This window comes from Lagopus leucura, unplaced genomic scaffold (genome assembly GCF_019238085.1).
Source record: "Lagopus leucura isolate 7727_CA_CO unplaced genomic scaffold, USGS_WTPT01 Super-Scaffold_100024, whole genome shotgun sequence".
Taxonomy (NCBI): domain Eukaryota; kingdom Metazoa; phylum Chordata; class Aves; order Galliformes; family Phasianidae; genus Lagopus; species Lagopus leucura.
The window spans coordinates 9,649,463-9,671,506 of record NW_024962276.1 but is presented as its reverse complement, the minus strand read 5'-3'; the positions used below and the strand labels follow the sequence as shown (position 1 = coordinate 9,671,506).

The window sequence follows — 22,044 nt, the reverse complement described above, 5'->3', positions numbered from 1 at the left end:
CCAGAAACCCAGGCTCAGAACAGTGATGAGTCTCCCTCCTCCTGCTGGTACACATCCTGCCATGCAGGTGGGCTCTTATCACTGAGACACACAGTTTTCCCAGACACAGAAAGAAATGAATGACATGTTTGTGCAATGTTTCCTATAAGCCAAGTAGAAACATCAAGAACACAGCTCAATACAGCCATAAGCTGCAGTGGTCACCAAGGAATTTTCACCCTGGTTACCTCTTACAGGCTGAGACCAGTAACACCAGCTTCCCCAACCAGTCACAGGCTATCTTGAGTTGGAATGGATCCATTGAACCCACCCAGCTCCTTTTCTGCACTAGAAAACTGTCTTGTCTTGCCCACTTGAGCCATTAGCCACAACAGCAGCACCCTCTTGGGTGCAGCAGTCCACCACAGACACATGTTCCAGTCCATCACAGTGTCCCCTTTGTGTGTATATATGCCTCTGGCACAGCTAGGCTGAAAGTGCAAGTCTCCACAAATGAACAATGAGGAAAAGGTAAGAACTGACAACAACCTTAATGCTGTGGGAATTTTATGCAATTTTTTTTGTTTTGTTTGTTAAGCTGGAATCTACAGCTAGATTTGCACATTTGCAGTAGTTGGAATTTATTTTAAGGGAAACCTATACAGCTCATGAATTATCTCTGAATTCAGCAATTTTTACAGCCAGGCTTATAATAATTACTTTAAAGGTTATACAAGTTCAAAAATACCTTGACAAATCAGGGAGCTGCTTAAGAAAGTTTTTAAAAAGAAGAATATTAAAAATCAAAAACATTGCTCAGCAGCAGTGACCAAGTTTATTCAGTGAGAAGAGACACCTTCCTAGGGATAAAACAATAAAGAATGTGGCCATGAGAAACAAACTCCACGAAACAGGTGGAAGTAATCACTGAACTTTGAGTACCAGCTTACATTTCCTTCTACGTAAAGTAATACTTACAACTTGAAATGAAATAACACTGCATTTATGTGAGTTCTTCTCAGTGTTGTATTTCAGAAGGGAGGTTCTGCCAGCCCAGTCTTGATTCCACATTAAAAAAAAAAAAAGTCACAGTAGTGCCCAGGAGCCCCAATGGTCAGCAGCTTTCCTCACTGTGGTAGGAGCGTCAGTCAAGGTGCACCTTTTACCTACACGTAGCAAAGCATTATATGAGAGAGAACAGGCAGACACTGACACACAGCTGAAACACAAGGAAACAGATGACAAATGATCAATTAGGACCACTGTCCCTCAACCTGCTTCATTCTCTAAGGCCAGACTAGCATTCTAAAACCTAAGTCCAACCTAACACTCCAAACATACTGCAAGAGATAACGTGGGGCCTGCTGATGAAACATGTCCTTGAAACTTACTTTATTCTTCAAGGACAGGTCTTGAGAAAACATACTGAAGCAAACTGTTCATCTAGCTAACATGCACATTATGAACAGAACCCCTTCTCCTGTTGCTGGTGAATCAGATCTCAAAAAATGTCCCAAAAAATAAGAAAAAAAATGGAGAAAAGCAGTCAAAAGAGAAACAACAGTAAGTTAGCCTCTAGGAGTAACTCAGAGATAAGACAAACCAAACAGAGGGAAGGAGTTCAAGTTACATTCTTACAGTGACAATAATGGCAGTAGAATTAGGTACAGCATTAATAGAAAAAAATTAGTTTTCCAAAGCACTGGTAGAGCAAACACTGTTGCTATAACCCTCTCACTCCCAGAAGCATGCTGATCTAATTTCTACAGTTAAATATTTACAGAGCAGTTTGTGTGCTTTCAGGAGCTTCAAGAACTGCTCACGGAATTCAGATGAGCAGATCTGTCTTCATCGTCCTCATAGAGGGTTTTCAGAGCCATTCACTTTCTTCACTGCTCCTTTAATACCTAGTTACCTATCAGGAAGCAGCAGGAGGGAGGACAAGCCAGGAGCCAAGAGTGTCCACAGCACGAGCTAGAAAGTGACCACACCAACACTATGGTGCTGCGAGGTTGCTGCGAGGTGCTGCCCTTGCACCAAACTGTTCTGATGCGCTCCTGTTGTCTATATCACTCTGAACCACTCCGTAAACCTCAGTTTTACTTCAGCTACATGTGACTGCAGGAACTGGCATTTAAGGGAGTCATCCATACATCTATACTACCACTAAATTTTTTCATCCTGTTTGTTTTATCCCTTTCACAGCCCTGACACTGAAGAAAATTACGTGTAAAAAATGAAAAACAGGCCTGGGAAAATATTACAGATCCATGCAAGGGGATCCTTCTCAGTACCAAGTAAGATAATATATTTTGGACATCTAACCTGTTCCTAAAGACCTTCAGCAATAGGAAACAGCACAGGTTCCAATAAAATCTGTTCTTCCCTATCAATACAACATTCTAAATCTGAAACTTCTTATTGTAGTCTCCCACTACTCAGCTTTAAAGAAGCTATAGATTCAGATGCATGACAGTACCGTAAGTGCATGGTCAGTAAACACTGATCAGTAGATGCACAGTTAACACTTGCAGCGATATTATGGTTGCTCTATGTGCTTCAGCCCCATATAGTCTCCACGAACATATCTTAACAAAAATTAAGCATGTGTAATATTCAACAAGCTTGATTCTGATTTGTCCCTTAAGAGCAGTGACACAGTCACTTTAACTCAAAACTTCACCATTACAAAATTTCCAGTGTAGAAACATCCTGAATTGTCTAGTTTGCCTTTGTAAATAGACAGTACAAAGTCCATCAGTTCAGTGGAGTTCCATCAGTAGGAGGGACTGAAGAGCGTGAAATCAGGGTTTCTACCTAAAGTCTTCATTCTCCACAGATTTGCTCTTAAAGAAAACACGCAAACACCACAAAGTCTCATTCAGAATAAAAATTCACTTTGGCATTATCAGCCAAAGGATACCACTCACAGCAGAGAAAACAATTACTTTGTCAGAAAACCACGTTACACTGAAGAAATAGAGCAGTCTGAGCCTTGTAAAGCTGCCAGGTTGTGCGCTGATTGTCCCAAATGGTTTCAGAAAGAAGTTACCGTAAATTAAAAATATGCTTAGTCCTATGAAAGACACACTGTTTATTCAGAAACAGAATATCTTGACAATACTTCCATGAGCATACATGCAGATACAGACACTACGTCTTAGTATTTTTTATTTTAAATTAGACTTATTATACGACTACATAAATGGTGTTTATAATTTAAGAAATTACACAAAATCATACATCAGTAATATTTACATTATTACTTCTGGTGTAAAATTCAAGACAAACAAAACAGTAAAAGTCTTCAATAAAAACAATTATTTTAATAAAATATGTTCAAATAAGAAGGAATAAAAATAGTCTTAGAAGGTCAAACGTACCCTGATGAGAGCAACACAATTATAGAAAAGAAACTTAAAGGATACAAACTGTCATACTGTTTTTTGGGTTACCTCAAGGGCTGAGCTCCCCAAAATAGTACCATAAACCTTACTTATTGCTCATTCCAGGCATAACCCAAACTAGTAGAGTGATTATTAACTACATTGCAGAAATCACAGTTTTCATTTATTTCATAGTTCTTGATTTTAATGGAATTGCTAAGACTAAAGAATGTAGGGCTGGATCACTAAGTTCTAAGGTGCTAAGGTTTAAATAATATTTTAAGCTAATTTGAATTTAAAAGAAAAGGAAGTTTCCATCCCATGCTTCTCTCGAAAGGATTCATCTGTGCATAATGTATTAGTGACATTCTAAAACAAACAGGAGTACTTCACTCTTAAGAGTGCAAGCTCTGTCTATAGCCAGTGTGAGAGTTTACCTCTTCTTAGTACTGTGCCATGGGAATCCTTCCTTTGGATTGACACATTCTAAAAAGAACTAATCCATATATATTCCTTATGGTGGTCAGACAGTGTTTTTATTTTACAACACATAAAGCTCCAAAGAGCAAAGCCAACAGTTTTTGTTCTTCACTTCATCTGGGTGTTAGATTTCTATCAATAATGAATTGCTCTTCCAACACAGCTATCAGAAAAATTCAATGCATTTTCTTGACAGAAATAAACTAAAACCCATAACTCCTTTGGGAGGTATTTAAGTGAGATTCTCCCAACTGAAAGAAAACTGAGGCACAGTGCAGCTAAGTCTATGACATAGCTTAAACCAGTGTCCCCTTCCCAGTATTTTATTCTCATCAGTAGCTTACACACAAAAATGGATGAAGTTACTGGAAGTAAACAAATGGATGTGTATACCTATCAAAACATATAAAATTCACCTGTAACAGCTCACATCATTCCACTGAAACGCTGGCCAAAGAAATGAAACAACAACAACAACAACAACGATAGTCCTGATAAATCCAGGAAGCCTGAAAGGAAGAACATTATGATCTTGGTTCTATAAAAATCTGATATGAATTCTTGTTGGATTTAACTCATTTTAGAGAACAGAATCTCACAGACCAAAAGAACAAACAAGCAAAATAGGAAAAATTAGATTGTCTGATAAAACTATTAGACTGAGCTTGATTCATTTAGTAATGGAGCAGATTTGAAAGCACTTACTATGCTGGCTGCAAAAACTCTGATGTGAATACAGCTTCAGCATAATCCTCACAAACATCCCGCAGCTCTGCTGCTACATCAAACAGGGCTTCGTCTGTTAGTTCCTCTGCAAGACTAAGGTACAAAGAAAGGGGAAAAAAAGAACAGGAAAAGGCTGAGGTCAGATTTTGAGCTTCACTAATTCATACCAGTGATATCAATGCTGTGATCTAAAAAGGCAAATACTGCTGCTTTTTTTTTTTTTTTTTTTTCTTCTTTCTACTGCCTAGTCTAAGAAAAGATTCTACTATCACAGAACAGTTGTGTTCTTGTAAGTGTTGTATAATAACCCAAATTAGAATCACAGAATCCTTAGAGTTGGAAAGGACCTTTAAAGGTTATCTAACCCAGCTTCCCTGCAACAAGCAGGGATCTCCAGCAAGAGATATTCTTATATCCACTGCCAGTACTTAAATGAGGTCTGGGAAAGGGTGGATCCTGGCTTCACTGCTCCCAGTCACTCAGGTGCACTGCTCGCACCAAAGCTTCCCTGGTTTGGCCCCACCCTCCCTCCAGATGCTCTGTTACTGTTTCAGACTGTGAGTGTACATTTCCACTGCACACAGCTTTCATGACGATCTGCTCCATGATCTTTCCTGGCACAGAAGACAGACTAATAGGTCAGTAGTTCCCAGGGTCATCCTTTTCACGCTTTTTAAAGATGGGTGTGATGTTGTCTTTTTTTTTTTTTCGTCCCAGTCACCAGGGACTTCACCTGATTGCCACAACTTTTCAAATAATCATTGAGTGGCTTACATAAACTAATTCTCTTAGGACACTGGGATGCAACACATGGGGACCCATAGACTTCTGGATGTTCAGCTTCCCCATGTGGTCATGAACTTGATCTTAACTTACAGTTACACTTACAGGACATGCTTCCCCAGTCCTCTCCTACAAAACCAAACATTTCAGGACTGTGTGGTGAGCAGTCATCAGGGAAGACCAAGGCAAAAAAGTTAAGTACCTCAGCCTTTTCCTTGCCTTTGTTACCAGCTTGCCTGCGTCACTCACTAGGAGGAGTACAGCCTCCCGGACTTTCCTTTTCTGGTTTAGGTATCTCAATTAGAAGTAGAAACCTTTCCTGTTCTTCTTGGCATCCTTGCTAAGTTTACTTCAAGCTGGGCCTTGGCTTTCCTGATGCCATTCCTACACAGTTTAGCAGCTTCCTTATACTCTTCTCACAATACCACCTGTCCCTGTTTCCACTGCCTGTGCATTTTCTTGCTCTTTGATTTGTCTAGCAGAACCCAGTTCAGCAATGTCAGTCTCCTCCCTTTCCTGATCTCCATCGCTTCCTTTTTCAAACTCTTACATACAAATTCTGCTATAGGAGTAATAATTAACATACTGTGGTGCTCATTCTGAGGCCACTGAAATAAATAGGAAGCATCTTACTGATTTTAGTTGCCACTGAATGAGGCCTTACAGAGAGTAATAAGGTCTAAGGAAAAATGAGATAAGTGGCCTCCAGACAACAGTGGACATAACAGAAAGGAAAACTAATAAACAATTGTTTTTAATGTTAAAATAACCTCTGTAAAGTTTATCTTCAGAATTTTGCAAGTATTCTAAATTATAATAAAGCTACTGTATCCAGGACTTTCCCAGCATAGCAAGGGACTGTTTCTTCTAAACATTTTTTTTTAAACACTTACTTTATATAGGAAGATTTATAATGCCCTCTTGTGGTAGGAATTAAGGACACAAAAAAAAAACACCTGATAGATTCCCTACAAAAATACAGGTAGTTCACATACCTTTCAGCAATCTGCCATGGATTGAAGCTGCCTACTGCTTCATGGAAAATAAGGTTTAGGTGATGCTTGTATTTGCTGCTGTAATCCAGGATGCTCTGGAGCATATGCTTTGTAATTGAGAAAGAAATGTAGGACTTTTTCTGCACAGAATTCTGAGTCAAGGGCTGCAGAATGTTATTTCCAGTCAGCAATTTCTCCTGAGCTTCTTTGTTTTTGTTAGTGCCACTGGAAATACAAAAGATTAAATTAAATCAGGATTATTAAGTTGTTTGGTTTTTTTTGTTTTTTGTTTTTTTTGAAAGATCAGAAAATGACTTCAAACAGTAAGCATAATTCCCTCTAATACAAACACTGCAATGAATGTGCACAGCAGAAATGCACCACAGCTTTGTCTACAATCAAAGTATTCTACTTACTTGTCATCGAAAATTTTTTCAAATGAAATGTCAGTTTCCGATTGTATCTGTCTAGTTAACTTGGTTATCTGAATTGAATGAGGAGATGTAGGTAGTTGAGTTATTAATGCCATTTGTTGATCTAGAAGGAAAAAAACATTAAAATTTGTTTCTTTGGAAGAAAATAAAAAGCCTACAGTTAATGCAGCTAGGACCTCAAAAACTTTTGCTTCCTTCATAGGCATATCCTTCAGGTAGAAAAAGACAAGTACTAAAGCTGACAAATCCCTAAAAATGAAAATTCGAGCAAGGATATCCAGGAGCTCAGTGTACTGAAACTAAGCATTTCAGACATTCTTCCTTTAGTATAAGTGCAGCTTGTTTTCCATCAGTGAATACTTCTCTAGAACAGACAGAAAAATATCACTCAAAAGTTAATGCAGTATATTAGAGCTTGGCAGTAAATCCAATAAATAGAAAAAATGAAACAAGATTTGGGGGAAGTTTTTATCTATCTTACTGATAGATTTCATACGCATTTTCACTGAAGTTAGCATGTGACCAGATCCTCAACTTGGTAAATTGACGTAGCTTCATTGTTGTATCTAATCAAACAGAAGGATAAAGAAAGAATACACTAAACACTGCAAGATTTAGACTTACAAATTCCCAGTCATGAAGAGCCCAACAGAAAAAAAAAAAAAGTAGCTTCAGGAGATTTCAAACTTAGAAAATAAACTTTCTTTCTTCTGAAGTAGATTCAAACAGCTCACAGATGAGCTGAATGTATGTACTCCAGTTACAGACTACAGTGTAAAATCTTCACTGCACTAAAATCACTACCCACTATTTATAAGAAAATATCTAAGTTAAGGAATGACAAATGCCTTTAAAAGGATAACATTAAAAACTTAACACGTATTGACTGGTGGTATGTATTAAAGACTCCTATCCTTCAACTAAGTTACACTAGCAGTGCATCGCATGCAAATGTATACTCAACAAAGGCAAACTGAAAATAATGGTCTGTTCTCAGAATGGATCCTTCTTTTAGCACTGTATTTCATAGAATCATAGAATGTCCTCGGTTGAAAAGGACCACAATGATCAGTTTCAACCCCCCTGCGAAGTGCAGGGTCACCAACCAGCAGACCAGGCTGCCCAGAACCACATCCAGCGTGGCGTTGAATGCATCCAGGGATGGGGCATCCACAACCTCCTTGGGCAACCTGTTCCAGCACTTCACCAGCCTGGGTGAAAAACTTCCTCCTAATATCTAACTTAAATCTCCCCTCAGTTTAAAACCATTCCCCTTGTTCTATCACTGCCCACCCTCATAAACAGCTGTTGCCCTTCCTGTTTACACACTCCCTTCAAATATTGGAAGGCCACAATGTCTCCCCAGAGCCTTCTCTTTTCCAAGAAAAACAAGCGTTTTTTCAGAAACATTCCTCTCAAAGGAGCACCTATAATCAAAAATGTTCTGTTGCATGAAAAAAAAAACACAAATCATGGACTGAACAGGCAACTAGCCTGTAAAAAAAAAAAAAAAAAAAAAAAAAAGAAAAACCAACTTTTATTTCCTTGGGAACACAAGTAAACTGCCTGTAGGTTCTGCACCTACAAGAGACTTGTTTGCAAGAAATTACTCTGTAGCTACAACTGAGTATCCTTGTTTTCTGTGATTAACTTGGACTAGACTGATTCATGTTGCTTTATTGTCTCCCTGTTATACCTATGGCAGGCACAGACATCTCACCAGCCAGGCAGCTTTGGTAACATGAGTGCCTCTAACTAACTGGTGAATGTTAACTTGCCTTTGTGTACTTTCTTTGGGATTTGGTAAACCTTATGCAGAAGCATTGACACTTTCTCATTACAACAGTGATATATGATCACATACAATCTCTTTGATTTCAAGTCTCTGAATTCAAAAGACAGAGACGCCAAGAAAGTAAGTTGTACTGAAGAAACTACTTACCAATTTTACCCTCTTGGGCCCTGAATTCTGAATCACTGTACACAATCTGGGTGAATCTCCTGCATACAGTTTCCTGATATCTCTGTTTTTAAACAAATAAAAGCAATCAATTAACACATGCTTAACACTTATCACTTGATAAGAAAGAAGGTCATGATCCTCCTTGTCAAAGCAGGATTATTTTGCAGGGTTAATGTAGTACTGAAAAGGAGTAAAAGGAGATGAAATTACAGATAATCATCTCATTTCAAAATCCTAGACTAGAAGATTCAACTAGTTGCCAGTACCATGGCAACTACTCCTATTTCAGATCAACAGCAGTTAGAAAAACAGCTGATGGGCTTTCCTGCCTTACCAACAAGGAATTCAAACATATGCCCAAGCACCTTAAATGGATATTACATACTGTAAGCTTCATGCTTTCAGCTTACAAATTGATCTCAAGTAAACAGTGCTAAATTCAGTAGTTCTAATTCAGGATAAATGTAACTGAACAGAAAGGGTGTAGTAAGATTAGAAACAAACACTCTGGAAAAGCTTATTAAAGTTTAAAAAAGTAATGCATGGGGGGGGCGGCCGCAAAAAAAAAAAAATACCAAGCAAACTTAGGTCTGCCAATCCTAACGTTAGCAATAAAACCATGAGGTTAAATATCCTTCTGTTCTTACACAGTTTTGTGCTGGTAGGGGAGACTTGGAAGGAGTTTCCTATTTCATACCACAATCCAGTCTGATCTTGTTTTAAAGAATGCAGATACCTACTGGTATTATACTTATTGTCAGTAAACCAGAAATTAGCCCTATCAGACCAATGAATAGATTAAAAACTTACTTCAATTTCTTCCATTCTTTGCAACATTGTTTCCAGACTAGGACCATCAGCCACAAACAGATTCTCAGCCTGAAGTCTCTCGCACTGCTCCATATTCCAGAGTTCCTGAGCAGTATCTTCCAAAAGATCATCCAGTACCTTTTCACTCAGAATATCTGCACTTGCTGCAACCTGCCAAAAAAAGCAAAATAAACACAGTCAATGGGGGGGGGAGAAAAAAAAAAAAAAGGGGGAAAGAGAAGAAATAGAAAAACTTCAAGGGGAAAAAAAAAAAATAAAAAAATGATGCTTATACATCACATATTTCTTACAGCACCTGCTGGTAAGAAGCCAAATGTCATTACAACTTCTCAGTGAAAGCCCAAATAATTTTGTTTCTCTTCCACTCACTTAGTAAGCCAAATCAATAGAAACAGCTTGGTATATTCCTACCAATAAAAAACATTGAACATGGATGAAGCTCTCTACATAACTAAGTTTCTATGTTCCTAAACACAGGTTCAGAAATCACACAGGATTCAAGAGCAAGACGCAAAGGCCCTCATATTACAAAACATGCATTTAACAGAACATACAGGAGAAGTCCCACAGCAGCTGCCAAAATTAATGAATAAATATAGAAGAGTACAGAGTAAACCTAGGCCAAAGCTGTAGGTTTCAGTTGTGTCCAGTTTTACCAACTAGAATCACAGAATTGCTTAGGTTGATAGGAACCTTACAGATTACCTCATTCCAACTCTGCTAGGTGCACCCCTTCCAATTAGACTGCGTAGAGCCCCCCTTCCAGCCTGGCTTTGGACACCTCCAGGGTTAGGGCAGCCACAGCTTTTCTGGGCCTTTCTCTATCAGACAGGCTCACAGCCTTCTCAGTAAAGCATTTTTTAACATCTAACCTAAACTCCTCCCTTTTAGTTTAAAGCTATTTTCCCTTGCCCTGCTATTCCCCCCATGCCATGCTATGATATCTCTATTCATAGAATCAGCAAGGTTGGAAAAGCCCTCCAAGATCATCCAGTCCGATTATCCACCTACCATCAGTATTTCCCAATAAACCATATCTCTTAGTACAACATCTAAACATTTCTTGAACACATCTGGGGACAGTAACTCCATCACTCCCCTGGGCAGCCTGTTCCAGCGCCTGACCACTCTTTTGGAGAATAAATTTTTCCTGATATCCAACCTAAGTTGATTCTGTGTGTGCTTTGGCACAACTTGCAGTCATTCCCTCTTGTCCCAGTGCTTACCCAGGAGAAGAGGCTGACCTCCATCTCGCCACAACCTCCTTTCAGGTAGGATGTAGAGAGCTATAAGGTATTATAAGCTATACAGTGTTGGAAAATGTTAAATTCAGAAAATCATCACTACTTTTCTAAACGCATTTTGCCACATGGCAGAGATAAAAACTCAGCTTTTCTCTGTGACAAGTAGATAGAATATACCTTCTCAGCTGCGTGAGTTGAAAGCTGTCTTGTAATTGAAGGATCCTTCAAATGACAGTTTGCTTCCAAGGAAATATTGATCTGCTAATAAACCATAAATCCACTTAGAATAACGAACCTTCTGTATTATTAGTCATAATTACTAGCAGAGAAAATATACTGAGACATTAAATGTGGTATTATATTATTAAAATAATCTTATCAAGTCCAGTTATGATTAGTGTAGAACAGTTCTGATTGTTCACTACTAAGAAAAGATGATCAAAAAAAAAAAACAAGAATGCAGCTTTGCCAGCTTTGGTTACGATAACTTAAAGCCTACATACTGAAATGGAAATACACTTGTCAAGTATCCCAAAATGTACTGACTATATAAATCATTTGATACGTTTCTCCAAAAAACTCCTTACTTGTGCTACGTTGAAAACAAACATTATATTGACCATTTATAAATGTACCCCTCAAATACTGCCGTGAGCCTGACTGTACTACCTGTGCCCTATCCAATGGAAGTTCTAGGTGCTCACATACTGCTTTGTCAACTTTGTCTGCACACTGAGGTGGAGAAGCAGCTTGCAACCTGGACATACGCACAAAATAAGAACAAATGACAATTTGTTAAAATTTAAAATTTGGCATAACAACAGTAATTAAAAAAAAAAACAAAAATAAAAAAACATAAATCCACTTTTTGGGGAAGTGGAAAGTTGAGAAGCTTTTCATACTGCTGGTGGAGAGAGCAGGAAGATTATATCAACTTCTGGTACCACTTATTAGCTCTTCTGAGCAAGTAATTACCTTAACTTTTGTCCTTTTTTCATTTCTCTTCTGTTAAGATCAGTCAGAACTTTCGTTCTTCTTGAAGCTTCTGCTTCACGCCATGCTAGTCTTCAAATATAAGACAATTACATAAGGAGAATTACACAACGCTCATTATAAGAACTGGAGAATAAAATAACTGGATTCTGAATATTAGTTTATGAAAATTTTGAGAACATTTATAAAGAAAATTAATATTGGCTTCAATATCATATAAGCCAGGAAATTCATCTGAGAACCAGCGATCTTCAATCATCCCTACACTACTGGTGAAAAGACAACTTCATGGCTATCTGCAAATACTGCCTAGATAGACAAGCTCCTCATCAACACACAGTCTACTTCAGATCCAGCAGCTGAATCTTCTGGTTCAACTGCCAGAAAGAGCACGGGAAACTAAGTGTGGGGAACCTGAGTCTCCAGAATACTGAATATATTTTTTTCATAAACAAGCCTAGACCATATTACAGACAAGGAAAAAAATACATATTTTCTCCTTTTGGAACCAAGAGATCACATTTGTATTCTCACTGCAGCGCTGAGATAATAGGTTAACTACATTTGGAAAACATAAAATATTTAGATGGAAAAATGAATGAGGGACATACCAACAAATTGCACTTAAGAAATGGAGAGGAAGTAATTAACAAAGTTAATATGAGAAAGAATGAAATCTTAGGAAAAGGAAGGAATACATATTACCTCACTGCTGCAATTCTAATAGTTCAAAACAACTTCTATGAAATAGCAAGCTTTCCTCAGACAAAACCTAGAGCACTGTGTGTAGTTTTGAGTCCCGCAATGTAAAGATGTAAAGCTATTAGAGTGTAACCAAGGGAGGGCTATGAAATGGAATAGGCAAGGCACATGAGGAGAGGCTAAGGCCTCTCTGGTTTATTCAGCCTAGAGGAGGGGAGGCCTCATGGTGGCCTATAGCTCCTCACAGGGAACGGGGGGCAGTGCTGAGCTCTGGAAACACTGACAGGGTCTGAAAGAGCAGCATGGAGCTGTAATGTGGGAACGTCAGGTGGGGGGTCAGGAAATGGTTCTGTGGGCATGAAACAGGCACCCTATAGCAGTGGGCACAGCCTTGAGCTGCTAGAGCTCAAGGAGCATTCGGACACCACTCTCAGACAGAGTTTGAGTGGTCCTGTGTTGAGCCAGTCATTGGATGTGATGGTCCATGTGCATGTGCATTTCAGCACAGAATAATCTATGATTATGCGATTAATATGACAGAACTACTTCCTCCAGAGAAGGCACCAATACAAACTCTTCATTTAGATAAGTAATTTCACAACACTTGAAGGAACATACTATTGTTATTTTTCCGCTGCCCATTTGAATTGAAATTAGCTGATGAGTTTCAAAAACCATTATGGCAGGACTGACAGACACAAATAGCATAATAACACATTAGTTAAATAAACTTAAAAATTTAATCAGAGCACCAGCATGGCTAGCGAATGTCCATTCTGCATGCTATGTAGCCTGTCAGTGCTTTGCAGTTTTGGCCTGCGACTTCCAGATGATATTCATATATGACCCAGGAAAAACATAGAGGAATGCTTTTTTCCCCATGCTCTGTGAATGAGGCCACTTTATTATGAGTGAGAAAAAAAAATACAAATATCCACTTGTGAGCTGTGCTATGCCACTTTTGCCTCTGTAATATGAGAGGCAGGCCCAACCCATCCTATTTACTAGTACAGATACAGTACTGCTTCCACAGAAAAGTTAGGTGAACACTGGATTCACTAGACTATGAACATACCGTTTAGGTGAAGCAGGAGGTAACGCAGAGTTTGAAGGCACCCAGGGCATGCTGCTCTCCTTAACAAATCGTTTGTTCTCTTTTAACTGAAAAGCTATAGTTGTTTCTTGAAATCGAGCATGCTTTCCTGGAGGCTGCACCTGCCTTGGTTTCAGAGATTTAGGCATGCCCTTAAAATTAACACAATTACATAAAAAACATGCATCTCCATTGCTTAATTTTTAAAGTATTTTGTATTCTGCTTTAGAATTTGTTTGGAAGTCATGTCTCTTTACAGTGCACAGCTGACACACGTGGAGGATTTAGAACTCGTTTAAAGACAAGTACAACTGTGCCATAACAAAACGTGCTTAAATTTTGCTATTACAATTTTTGCAAGCACTTCTAAGGATAATGCTCTATTTGGCCATTAAACTGTGAGGTCCACTCCAGAATTAATGATTGTTGATAAGCAACAACACAAGTTTCAGAAAACAACTGATAAAATATAAACATCAGAAATAATGGAGACAAATAACACTGCTTATTTGCCTATGCTTCTAAACTCAGAAGAAAAAAATATATTTGAGTACAAAGTCTGAAAGTGCCTTACACTAATAACAAATCCCAGAGGACAAGATGAAGAAAGCATGAATTCTTTTACAACTTGCATACCTGTGATTCTGCAGATAATAACATGTCTTTCTTCTTTAAAGAGCCACTTTGAAGGATAGGATCTTTTTTTACAGCTCTAGATCTCACTAGTGCCTCTAGGCTTCCCTGTAAAACAGTATTTCTTTGTGGAGCAGGAAGATCATTTGCGTCCTGGAATTTATCATGCAACATATGAGTGTGATCGTTCATCTTCTGAACTGCTGAAATTTTTGCAACGTATTGATGTTTATCTGTATCAAAAATAAGTAAGAAATCTTCAGCTGTAAGTTCAAAGGGGCAAGAATCATCTTAATGTCTATATCCAACTTTCCTGTTGTGGTAGATATACCCAACCACAACATTTAAAGCTCTACCATAATACAAAAATATCAAAATTAAAAACAAAACAAAAAACAACCCTCATATTCCCTGATAAGCATTAAAGTAACTGTCTTTGCTAGAGTGATTAATTGAAGAATAAATATACAAGAAAACACATTCTCCATTTACATATGAACGTATATACATACACAAAAACACTGACACATACACAGTCATGTAGTAAGCAATAATAGATTTCATGAGGTGGCAAAATATTGTAGACATCAACTATTTCAAAACACACTAGGGAAGAAAGTATTTTTCATGTATAAGGTAGATGAAGAAGAGAAGTAATTCCCAAAGGTTGCATCTCAATCTCTGGCAGTGGAAAACAGACTTCAGTGTAGCTGTTAGTTAATGTGCCTCCAGGTACTGAGACTGTGATTGGGGTGCAGAAGAAATGAATGGATTGTCAAGAACAAAATCCACATCACTCAATCTTTCAAAAGCAGAGAAACTACCCAAACTAAGGAAATTCTGAGCCAAAGCTTTAGTACATCTTTTCACTCCAGATGGTTCTTCTACAAAACAACTTTGCTGGAGACTTGCTAACAAACAATGACTGCATTTCAAGAGAATATGTTCATATAGTGTTTTCAACATAAACATATGATATATTCTGTGTGCACCATTAAAACTAATTTGTAAAGCGTCATTTAGGTATACACTGTAGAAAAGCAATCCAAGCATAGCTCACTGTAAAGGAGCTAGACAAAAATAAAAACATGATGATAATATGAAGAGGTATATAAACCTGCAAGTTAATCACCTAACAGTAGCTGCTAGGGAAAAAAAAAACAACACTAAAAGTATAACAAAGCTACATGAATCTGATGACTGATATGGGCCGTTGCACACTTCTGCCCAGCAATATGTAACACACTAAAAAACTGAACTGCAGAGTGCAAGTTAACTAACAATTTAGTAATAAAATACAAACCAATCAAGAGACCTCTGGCAGCTGGAGATTTTCTGGGTCCTTGTCTACGTTGTTTTTTTAAGATGAGAGGCTTATTTTCTCCTTTTGGAGTTATTAGCTGCTTTCTGGCTGGAAACGTCACAGTGTTCACTGAAGATTCGCCATGTGATGCTGAAAGACATTCCTTCACTTTTTTGGGAGTTTGTTTCTTTTCCAATAGTGAAATCAGATCCTGCATCAGATATTGATAATTTTAATTACTTTCTCAGTAAACAGGATGTAATAAAGAAAAAAGAAATTCAAGATATTCTGAGTAACTGGAACTATTTAATGTGGCTTTGTTTTTTTTTTTGTTTTGGTTTTTTTGTTTGTTTGTTTTTGTTTTGTTTTTGGTTGGTTGGTTGTTTTTTTCGTTTGTCCTGACAGCTTGCTCATGCAGAAGCATCTTTGTTTGACTAACTTAATAATATAAGAAGAGGTCTGCATGTTTTTAAATTTACAACTGACTAGAAAATTATCCACTTAAAGCACATTAAAAAATAAATTGACACAAAATCTACAAATGACTAAGATAAGACAAACATTTTCCATTGAGAAATACAATGTTAATTCTACCTCCATTCCTATTCTGATGCAACCAGTGTTAAAGTGGTCATAAGCATTATGGTTCAGAACAACGAAAACACAGCTCTTACATTTAGAATAATATTTTAAGGTAAATAAAATATCTTGCAGCTATTGGATCAGCTGTTTTTATTTGAAATAATTAAATACTGATTGCAGAATAGTTCAGGCTATGTAGGTTATTACTTTAAAAATAATGTAGCTAGAAACTACAGCAGGAAATGTGAATCAGAACTTTTGTACTGTATCAACAGATGTCATAGAACATCAGATATTACTAACAAAATTCATTTGAAAGGCAGAGAGCTTTAAATTGTAGCTACCACCTACACAATTCTGCGCCCACCATTGTATGTGAGGCAGAAAGACTCACTTAGTACTGATGACTAAAGGATGCACAGCAGAACAATATTTAATACTTAACCAACATATCAAATGCAATTCTTTCAACCTTGAAAATGGGAAACAAATCAACAACTTGTGTTCTGTTACCACTATCACTACCAGTCCTTATCCTACCAGGATAGTGAATAATGACAAGAACATCATCATCACAGACCGCAGCAGTCTGTCCTGTGAACAGGATGCAACTTGTTTAGACTACTCTTATTTATGAACATTAGAAGCACATCTATTGGAAAATATGGCCTTTTAATTAAAAAAAAAAAAAAGTTAAATATTCTGCAAAACAAAACAATTATTCCTACCTCAACTTGCATCAAAATATCTATTATAACATCAGAAGTTGAAGAATCTAGTTCAAGTTTGGCAGAACAGAGTGACAGCTGTCGAATGAGGCTGCCCAGCTCCTTGTAGCAGGTAGGAACCCATTGCCCTGTTTGATCAGTAAACTGGTTGGCAAATGCCTGCAAGGCTCGTATAGCTCCTCTATGTGCTGCTGCCAATTTGGACACTGCTCGAGACTGGAAAAATGAAACATATATACTTTAGTACCTCTAGTTTCTGTAAGTATTGACACTACCCACAGAATTGTTACCAACATTTCATGTATAAACACTCAAGATTTAGAATAATTCAGATGGAGATGAGGCCGCTTTTCAGGGAAAACAAAACATTCATTTAAGAAGTCTTCTAAAGGTACTACACAACACTGCACATAAATTCAATGTTAGATTCAGCTAAAACAGCATAGTGTTATAACTGTGCTGTAACTCCTGGTATTTCTACTGCTTTATACCTATGAAGTCATGGGGCTGATCCCAATGTACAAAAAACATGACTGTAGGACATTCTCCATCCCCCAGCATCTGTTTTCTTCTTGAAAAGAAAATACAAGTGATGGATAGAAAAGCACATGAGAATATTGAGTCAATACTGGCCAAACAGTACCAATTATCACAGCATTATCTTTCTGAAAGATCATGGACTAATGTGAAAATCAGAAAGAATGGCTACGACTGAGTGATGTGAATAGGAAATTAAAAACAATAAATCAAGAGTAGAACAGAGTGTTATTCAGAAAAGTGGAACGAAGTAGAAACCACCTAAAAGCAGGCCAACAGTCTTTTCCACACCAGTACTGTAGGCAAATCTTAGGACTTAGAAAAAGATGGAAGGAACAAAGGCAGCAAGAGACCAAATGAAATATATTTCTGTGCGATAATTTCCATCTTACCTTTTTAGTATGTTTGATTTTATAAGGACTCAGTTTTTCTAAGTCATCCTGAATTTTTTTCACCTGTTCATCAAGAGGGGGAGCAGGGAAAATGAGTTAGAATTAGCTCCATGTCTATAAATGAACAATGTTTTCACTGTAACATCTGAGTGAAAGATTTTTTCCCCCCCTCAACAGTGATGCTCATATCTCTAAAACCACTCATAAGTGAAATCGGTCACACCACTCAGATCCAAACTAGAATGTCATGGAAATTCAGACATGTTTCCATTAATCTGGATTGTTTCAGTTCACTTCTGTCAAATTTATCACAATAAACATCCCAACTTGAAATGCTAGTTGTACCTGTTGCTGGAGTACATACAGCATCTGAGCCGATTGCGCAGCTTGCTTCTGCCTTTGAGTGCAAACTTGTTGCTGTTCATCAGCATCTAAGTTTTCTTCATCTCTCTCTGAGAAGCATGAAATATTAAGTTTTATGTCTTAATTTAACATGTGAAAATCTCGTTTAAGCCAAGTGAACAAATATAATTTAGCAATAAGAATCTTTTATGCAGAGCATCCTGGGGCAGTAATGAAAGCTAGCTACTTCAACTCTACATTATGTATCTGCTTAATATTTGACTAAATACTTTTACACGACACACCTTTTCAGATACAGTTCATAAAATTACTCATGACTCCTTAATCTCACGACAAACTTGCAAGTAAAACGCTCCAAGTTAGAAATAAATTTAAACCTCCAGGTAGTTATAATAAAGGGACCAATGCAATGTTATGGGTCTGGCTGGGATGAGTTTACTTTTTTCACAGTAACATGTACAGAGCTGTTTTGGATTTATAACTTAAAACATGGCTGATAACACATCCAAGTTTTGTCCTTTGCTGTGGAGCAGGTGCACAGTTTCAAGTTTCAGAGTTTCAACTATGTCCTCTGTGTGAGTAGGCAGGGGGTATGCAAGAAGTTGTGAGGGCTCACAGATGGGACAGCTGAACCAAACCAAAAAAAAAAAAAAAAAAAAAGGGATATCCCATGCTGTATAACAGCATGCTCAGCAATAAAAAAAAAATTAGAGTTTTGGGTGAAGGGAGAACCATAGCCATTACCCAGAGATTGGCTGGGCACTGCACTACTTGTGAGAGATAGCATGTGATCACCACTGCATCATCTTTGTTTTTCAATTTTCCCTTTCCTTACTAAGCCACCTATTTCCCAACTCATAAGTTTTCTTGCTTTTGCTCTTCCTGTTCTCTCCTCTGTTCTGCTAGAGGAGACGATAAGCTTAAGCAGCTCTGTGGTGCTTTCATATTTAGACCAACACAGTGTCAGAAAGGACATTAATCATTACACCACACACCTATAAACTAGGTAAGTCAGTTGACTCTTTTCACAGCTAAGAATGTGGTTAATCATTGTATTGCATTTTGCAGTCAGAAGCTTGAGCTAATATGTCTAACCCAATATTAGGTTATTAAATAGACTGCCACTAATTTACTGCCATTTCAAGCTGAACTGGAACTCACTACAAATACTCAAAGATATTAAACCCTGTTATTATCTGTCCTAGCTAACTATTCCAGTTGTTCTTCCTATTCTCAAAAATCTAGAATGAATCTGATTTTAATCCAAGACAAAAAAACAAAAGACAAAAACAATGAGTAGAAAAAAGAACAAATCAACAAACTCTCATGCATTTACATACAATAATTATTGTTCAGTCTTACACCTTTTTTAGTTAGGTCTTCAATTTTCTGGACACAACTTCTTAATTCTTTTTTCAGCCGTTGGATTTCAATAATATTTTTATTTTCCTTTATTTTAACGGTTGTCTTGGGGTCTGGTCTTGTATTATGGGTGAGCGAAGAGCCTAAAACAGCTGGTATTAGCATTCCCTCATTTGGTGTGTAGAGATATACTTTTGTACCAGAGGTGGTAGTCTTCATTTTGGAAGGCTCAACAAGTTTCTGGTGATATTTCAGCTGAGTTTGAGACTCAAGCCCAATTTTCTTTTCCAGACTTTCAGACACTTTGTTTATCTGCTCTTGTGACTTCTGGGCTAACAATGATTTATTGACAGCATCTCCAAACACCTGTTGTTTCACTTGCTCTTCAAGATGCCTTCGTTTTATGTCCCTTTTAGCTAGATGAATAGCCAATTTTAGTCTCTCTTCAGATATCACTGAAAACATACCAGAGCTTCTTACACTGGGGTCATCACTTCCACCTAGATTTCTCTGATTGTTAGATGACTTCAGTTTTTCTATTATAATTGGATGGGGGTTAGAGAATCTGAGAGATAAGTTTTCCGGAACTGCTGGAACATTTCTATTAAACTGGAGCTGTTTTAAAGTGTAAACAGAAATTGATGTTACACACAACCATTTATGTGAATGAGGCACCTCTAGTGCACAACACTCAGGAAAGCAAAGCCTCTTTCATATCACAATACTGTGTAATCAATGAATATACAGATGTTATAATTATGAAATACACAAGAGAGTTTGGCTAAGTAGGTTATCATACCAAAGAGAAAAGAGAGAGTGCTTACCCTCATCCTAGACCCACTGCAAAACTCCAAACGAGGGATCTCCAGAAGAGATCCTTTCCCAGTGGCAGTCAGCTCTTAAATGGGTCTAGGAGAAGTGCAGCCAGGCTCCACCCCTTCCAGCAGCACAGATGAATTGCCTTCACCTGTGCTCCCAGGGCTGACTCATTGCTTGCCTCAGGTGGTCAATCAGAGGTTCAGGCCATGATTCAGCATTCTGTCACTATGGTACTTCTCCAGCACATGCAAGAATTCCCTCCACTCAGATAAACGTCAGTATTCAAAATGACCTTGAATTACGCATGTGGGTATTCTTGTAAATAACACTGCATACATATTTACACCTTTGGGTAGGCACCCACAGTGAAAAATCTGCTCCAAAATGACAATGTAACAGACAATACCATTGCAAAGACTTTAAAGAATTCTAGCAATGAAATTAATAAGTTGTAATGACAATATAAAAAGGTATTATTTGTATCATATGAGAAGCAGAGTTACAAAGGTAACAGATACATGATGAAGGATAAATGGAAAACTAAAATGCAGTAACAGAATGAAGTTTCTACGTTCAGCGACTATGTGGTAAAGTAAGAGGCTAAGACAGACAAACAGTATTTATAGGTGCAGTTTCAGTTCCATGCAGGGAAAAAAATCCCAAAAAGGGTTAAGATTATGAGTGACAGCGTTGTGAAAGCAAGTATGAAGATCTCACATTCATGAGTGGCCTATATCAGGAAATGGGTCTCACTCATCTTTTTGTAGTGATCACAAATGAAAACCACTTCAGCACTGCTGAAATATTCAAACAATACCTGTGTTCGTAAAGACTTTGCTTCATTCCTGTACAGCTGGGTAGTGGGTGTAAATGGAGCACCAGACAAAGGTGGCTTGCTTGGTCCCATCACGTTGACCCGATGCTGAAAATAGTTACTTTAACATACATTATTATAGTTATTAACAGTTATTATAATCATACTATTGCTATGCTCATGCTATTTCTATCTCTGAAAAGGAATCTTAAGTGCATAACAAACAAATAGAGAACCAACCTGAGGAAACACACAGGAACAGGAAATAGATCAAGTGTCTTTATACAGGCAGCGTGCAAAATGGGAAGTACGTTCCTGCTACTTATCGCAACATTTACTGTTTACATCCTTCTTTTACACACTCCCAGAAACACCGAGGAGCGCCGCCACAGGCCGTGAGGCTCACGTTACGGCCCCTCGGAACACTACAGGACTTCCATAGCCGTCACCTACCTACAGGGGAACGGCGTACTGCAGAAGTGTGAGAACAGAGTAGGGCAGCGCTCAGGGAAGCAAGCTCGTGCCTTATCGCCAAAGGAACGTCGATCACCAGGAGTTCTTCAAATAGAAGAGTTTGAAATATAAGCTACGTGTCGAGATAGTCAGAAAATTATCTCTCTCGCATTTGACCTTGGGAATTAAAAACCGAAGCTACTGCTTCTTTAGCAGCCGAATCGGGACTTTGCCGCCGCTCCTCAGCTCGGCCCGCCCCGCCCGTCGCCGCCGCCGCCGCCCCGAGCTCACCGACCCGCGCCCGCCCGAGGCCAGAAGGGCAGCGGAAAGCCACGAGTTGCGCCCGGCGAACCGAACCCCGCCGGGGCGACCCGCAGCAGGCCGTTCCTCAGGCACCGGCAGGAAGCCGCAACCACCCGCGCGCCCTGCAGGAGCCCGGCCCGGCCCGC

General features: G+C 38.3%; 2 protein-coding genes across 11 annotated transcripts in view; both read right to left on the bottom strand.

Moving 5' to 3' along the window:
- PITPNM3 (PITPNM family member 3) overlaps positions 1-1,083 on the bottom strand; it is a 50,923-nt gene extending 49,840 nt beyond the window's left edge. For all 3 annotated transcript variants that reach the window (XM_042879959.1, XM_042879963.1, XM_042879962.1), the window contains exon 1: positions 958-1,083. In XM_042879959.1, coding sequence (XP_042735893.1) covers positions 958-982 — 25 coding nt within the window. In that variant the 5' untranslated portion in view covers positions 983-1,083. The remainder of the gene's footprint in view (positions 1-957) is intronic.
- Positions 796-21,852, bottom strand: KIAA0753 (KIAA0753 ortholog). 8 transcript variants are annotated; one of them, XM_042879972.1, is made up of 18 exons: positions 21,596-21,852; positions 21,146-21,263; positions 19,512-20,124; positions 18,130-18,236; positions 17,785-17,847; positions 16,856-17,071; positions 15,546-15,756; positions 14,246-14,475; positions 13,592-13,761; positions 11,797-11,886; positions 11,491-11,578; positions 10,999-11,082; positions 9,557-9,727; positions 8,726-8,807; positions 6,766-6,886; positions 6,350-6,574; positions 4,551-4,664; positions 796-1,198 (listed from the first exon to the last, which is right to left on the bottom strand). In XM_042879972.1, the coding sequence occupies exons 2-18, from the start codon at positions 21,233-21,235 to the stop codon at positions 1,066-1,068; spliced, it is 2,808 nt and encodes a 935-aa protein (XP_042735906.1). In that variant the 5' UTR covers positions 21,236-21,263; positions 21,596-21,852; the 3' UTR covers positions 796-1,065. The 8 variants fall into 8 exon arrangements, 7 of the variants coding, with proteins under 7 accessions (XP_042735906.1, XP_042735907.1, XP_042735908.1 ...); XM_042879973.1 differs by having other exon boundaries at positions 21,146-21,250; XM_042879974.1 differs by having other exon boundaries at positions 10,999-11,079; positions 21,146-21,852.
- Positions 21,853-22,044: the final 192 nt, after the last annotated feature.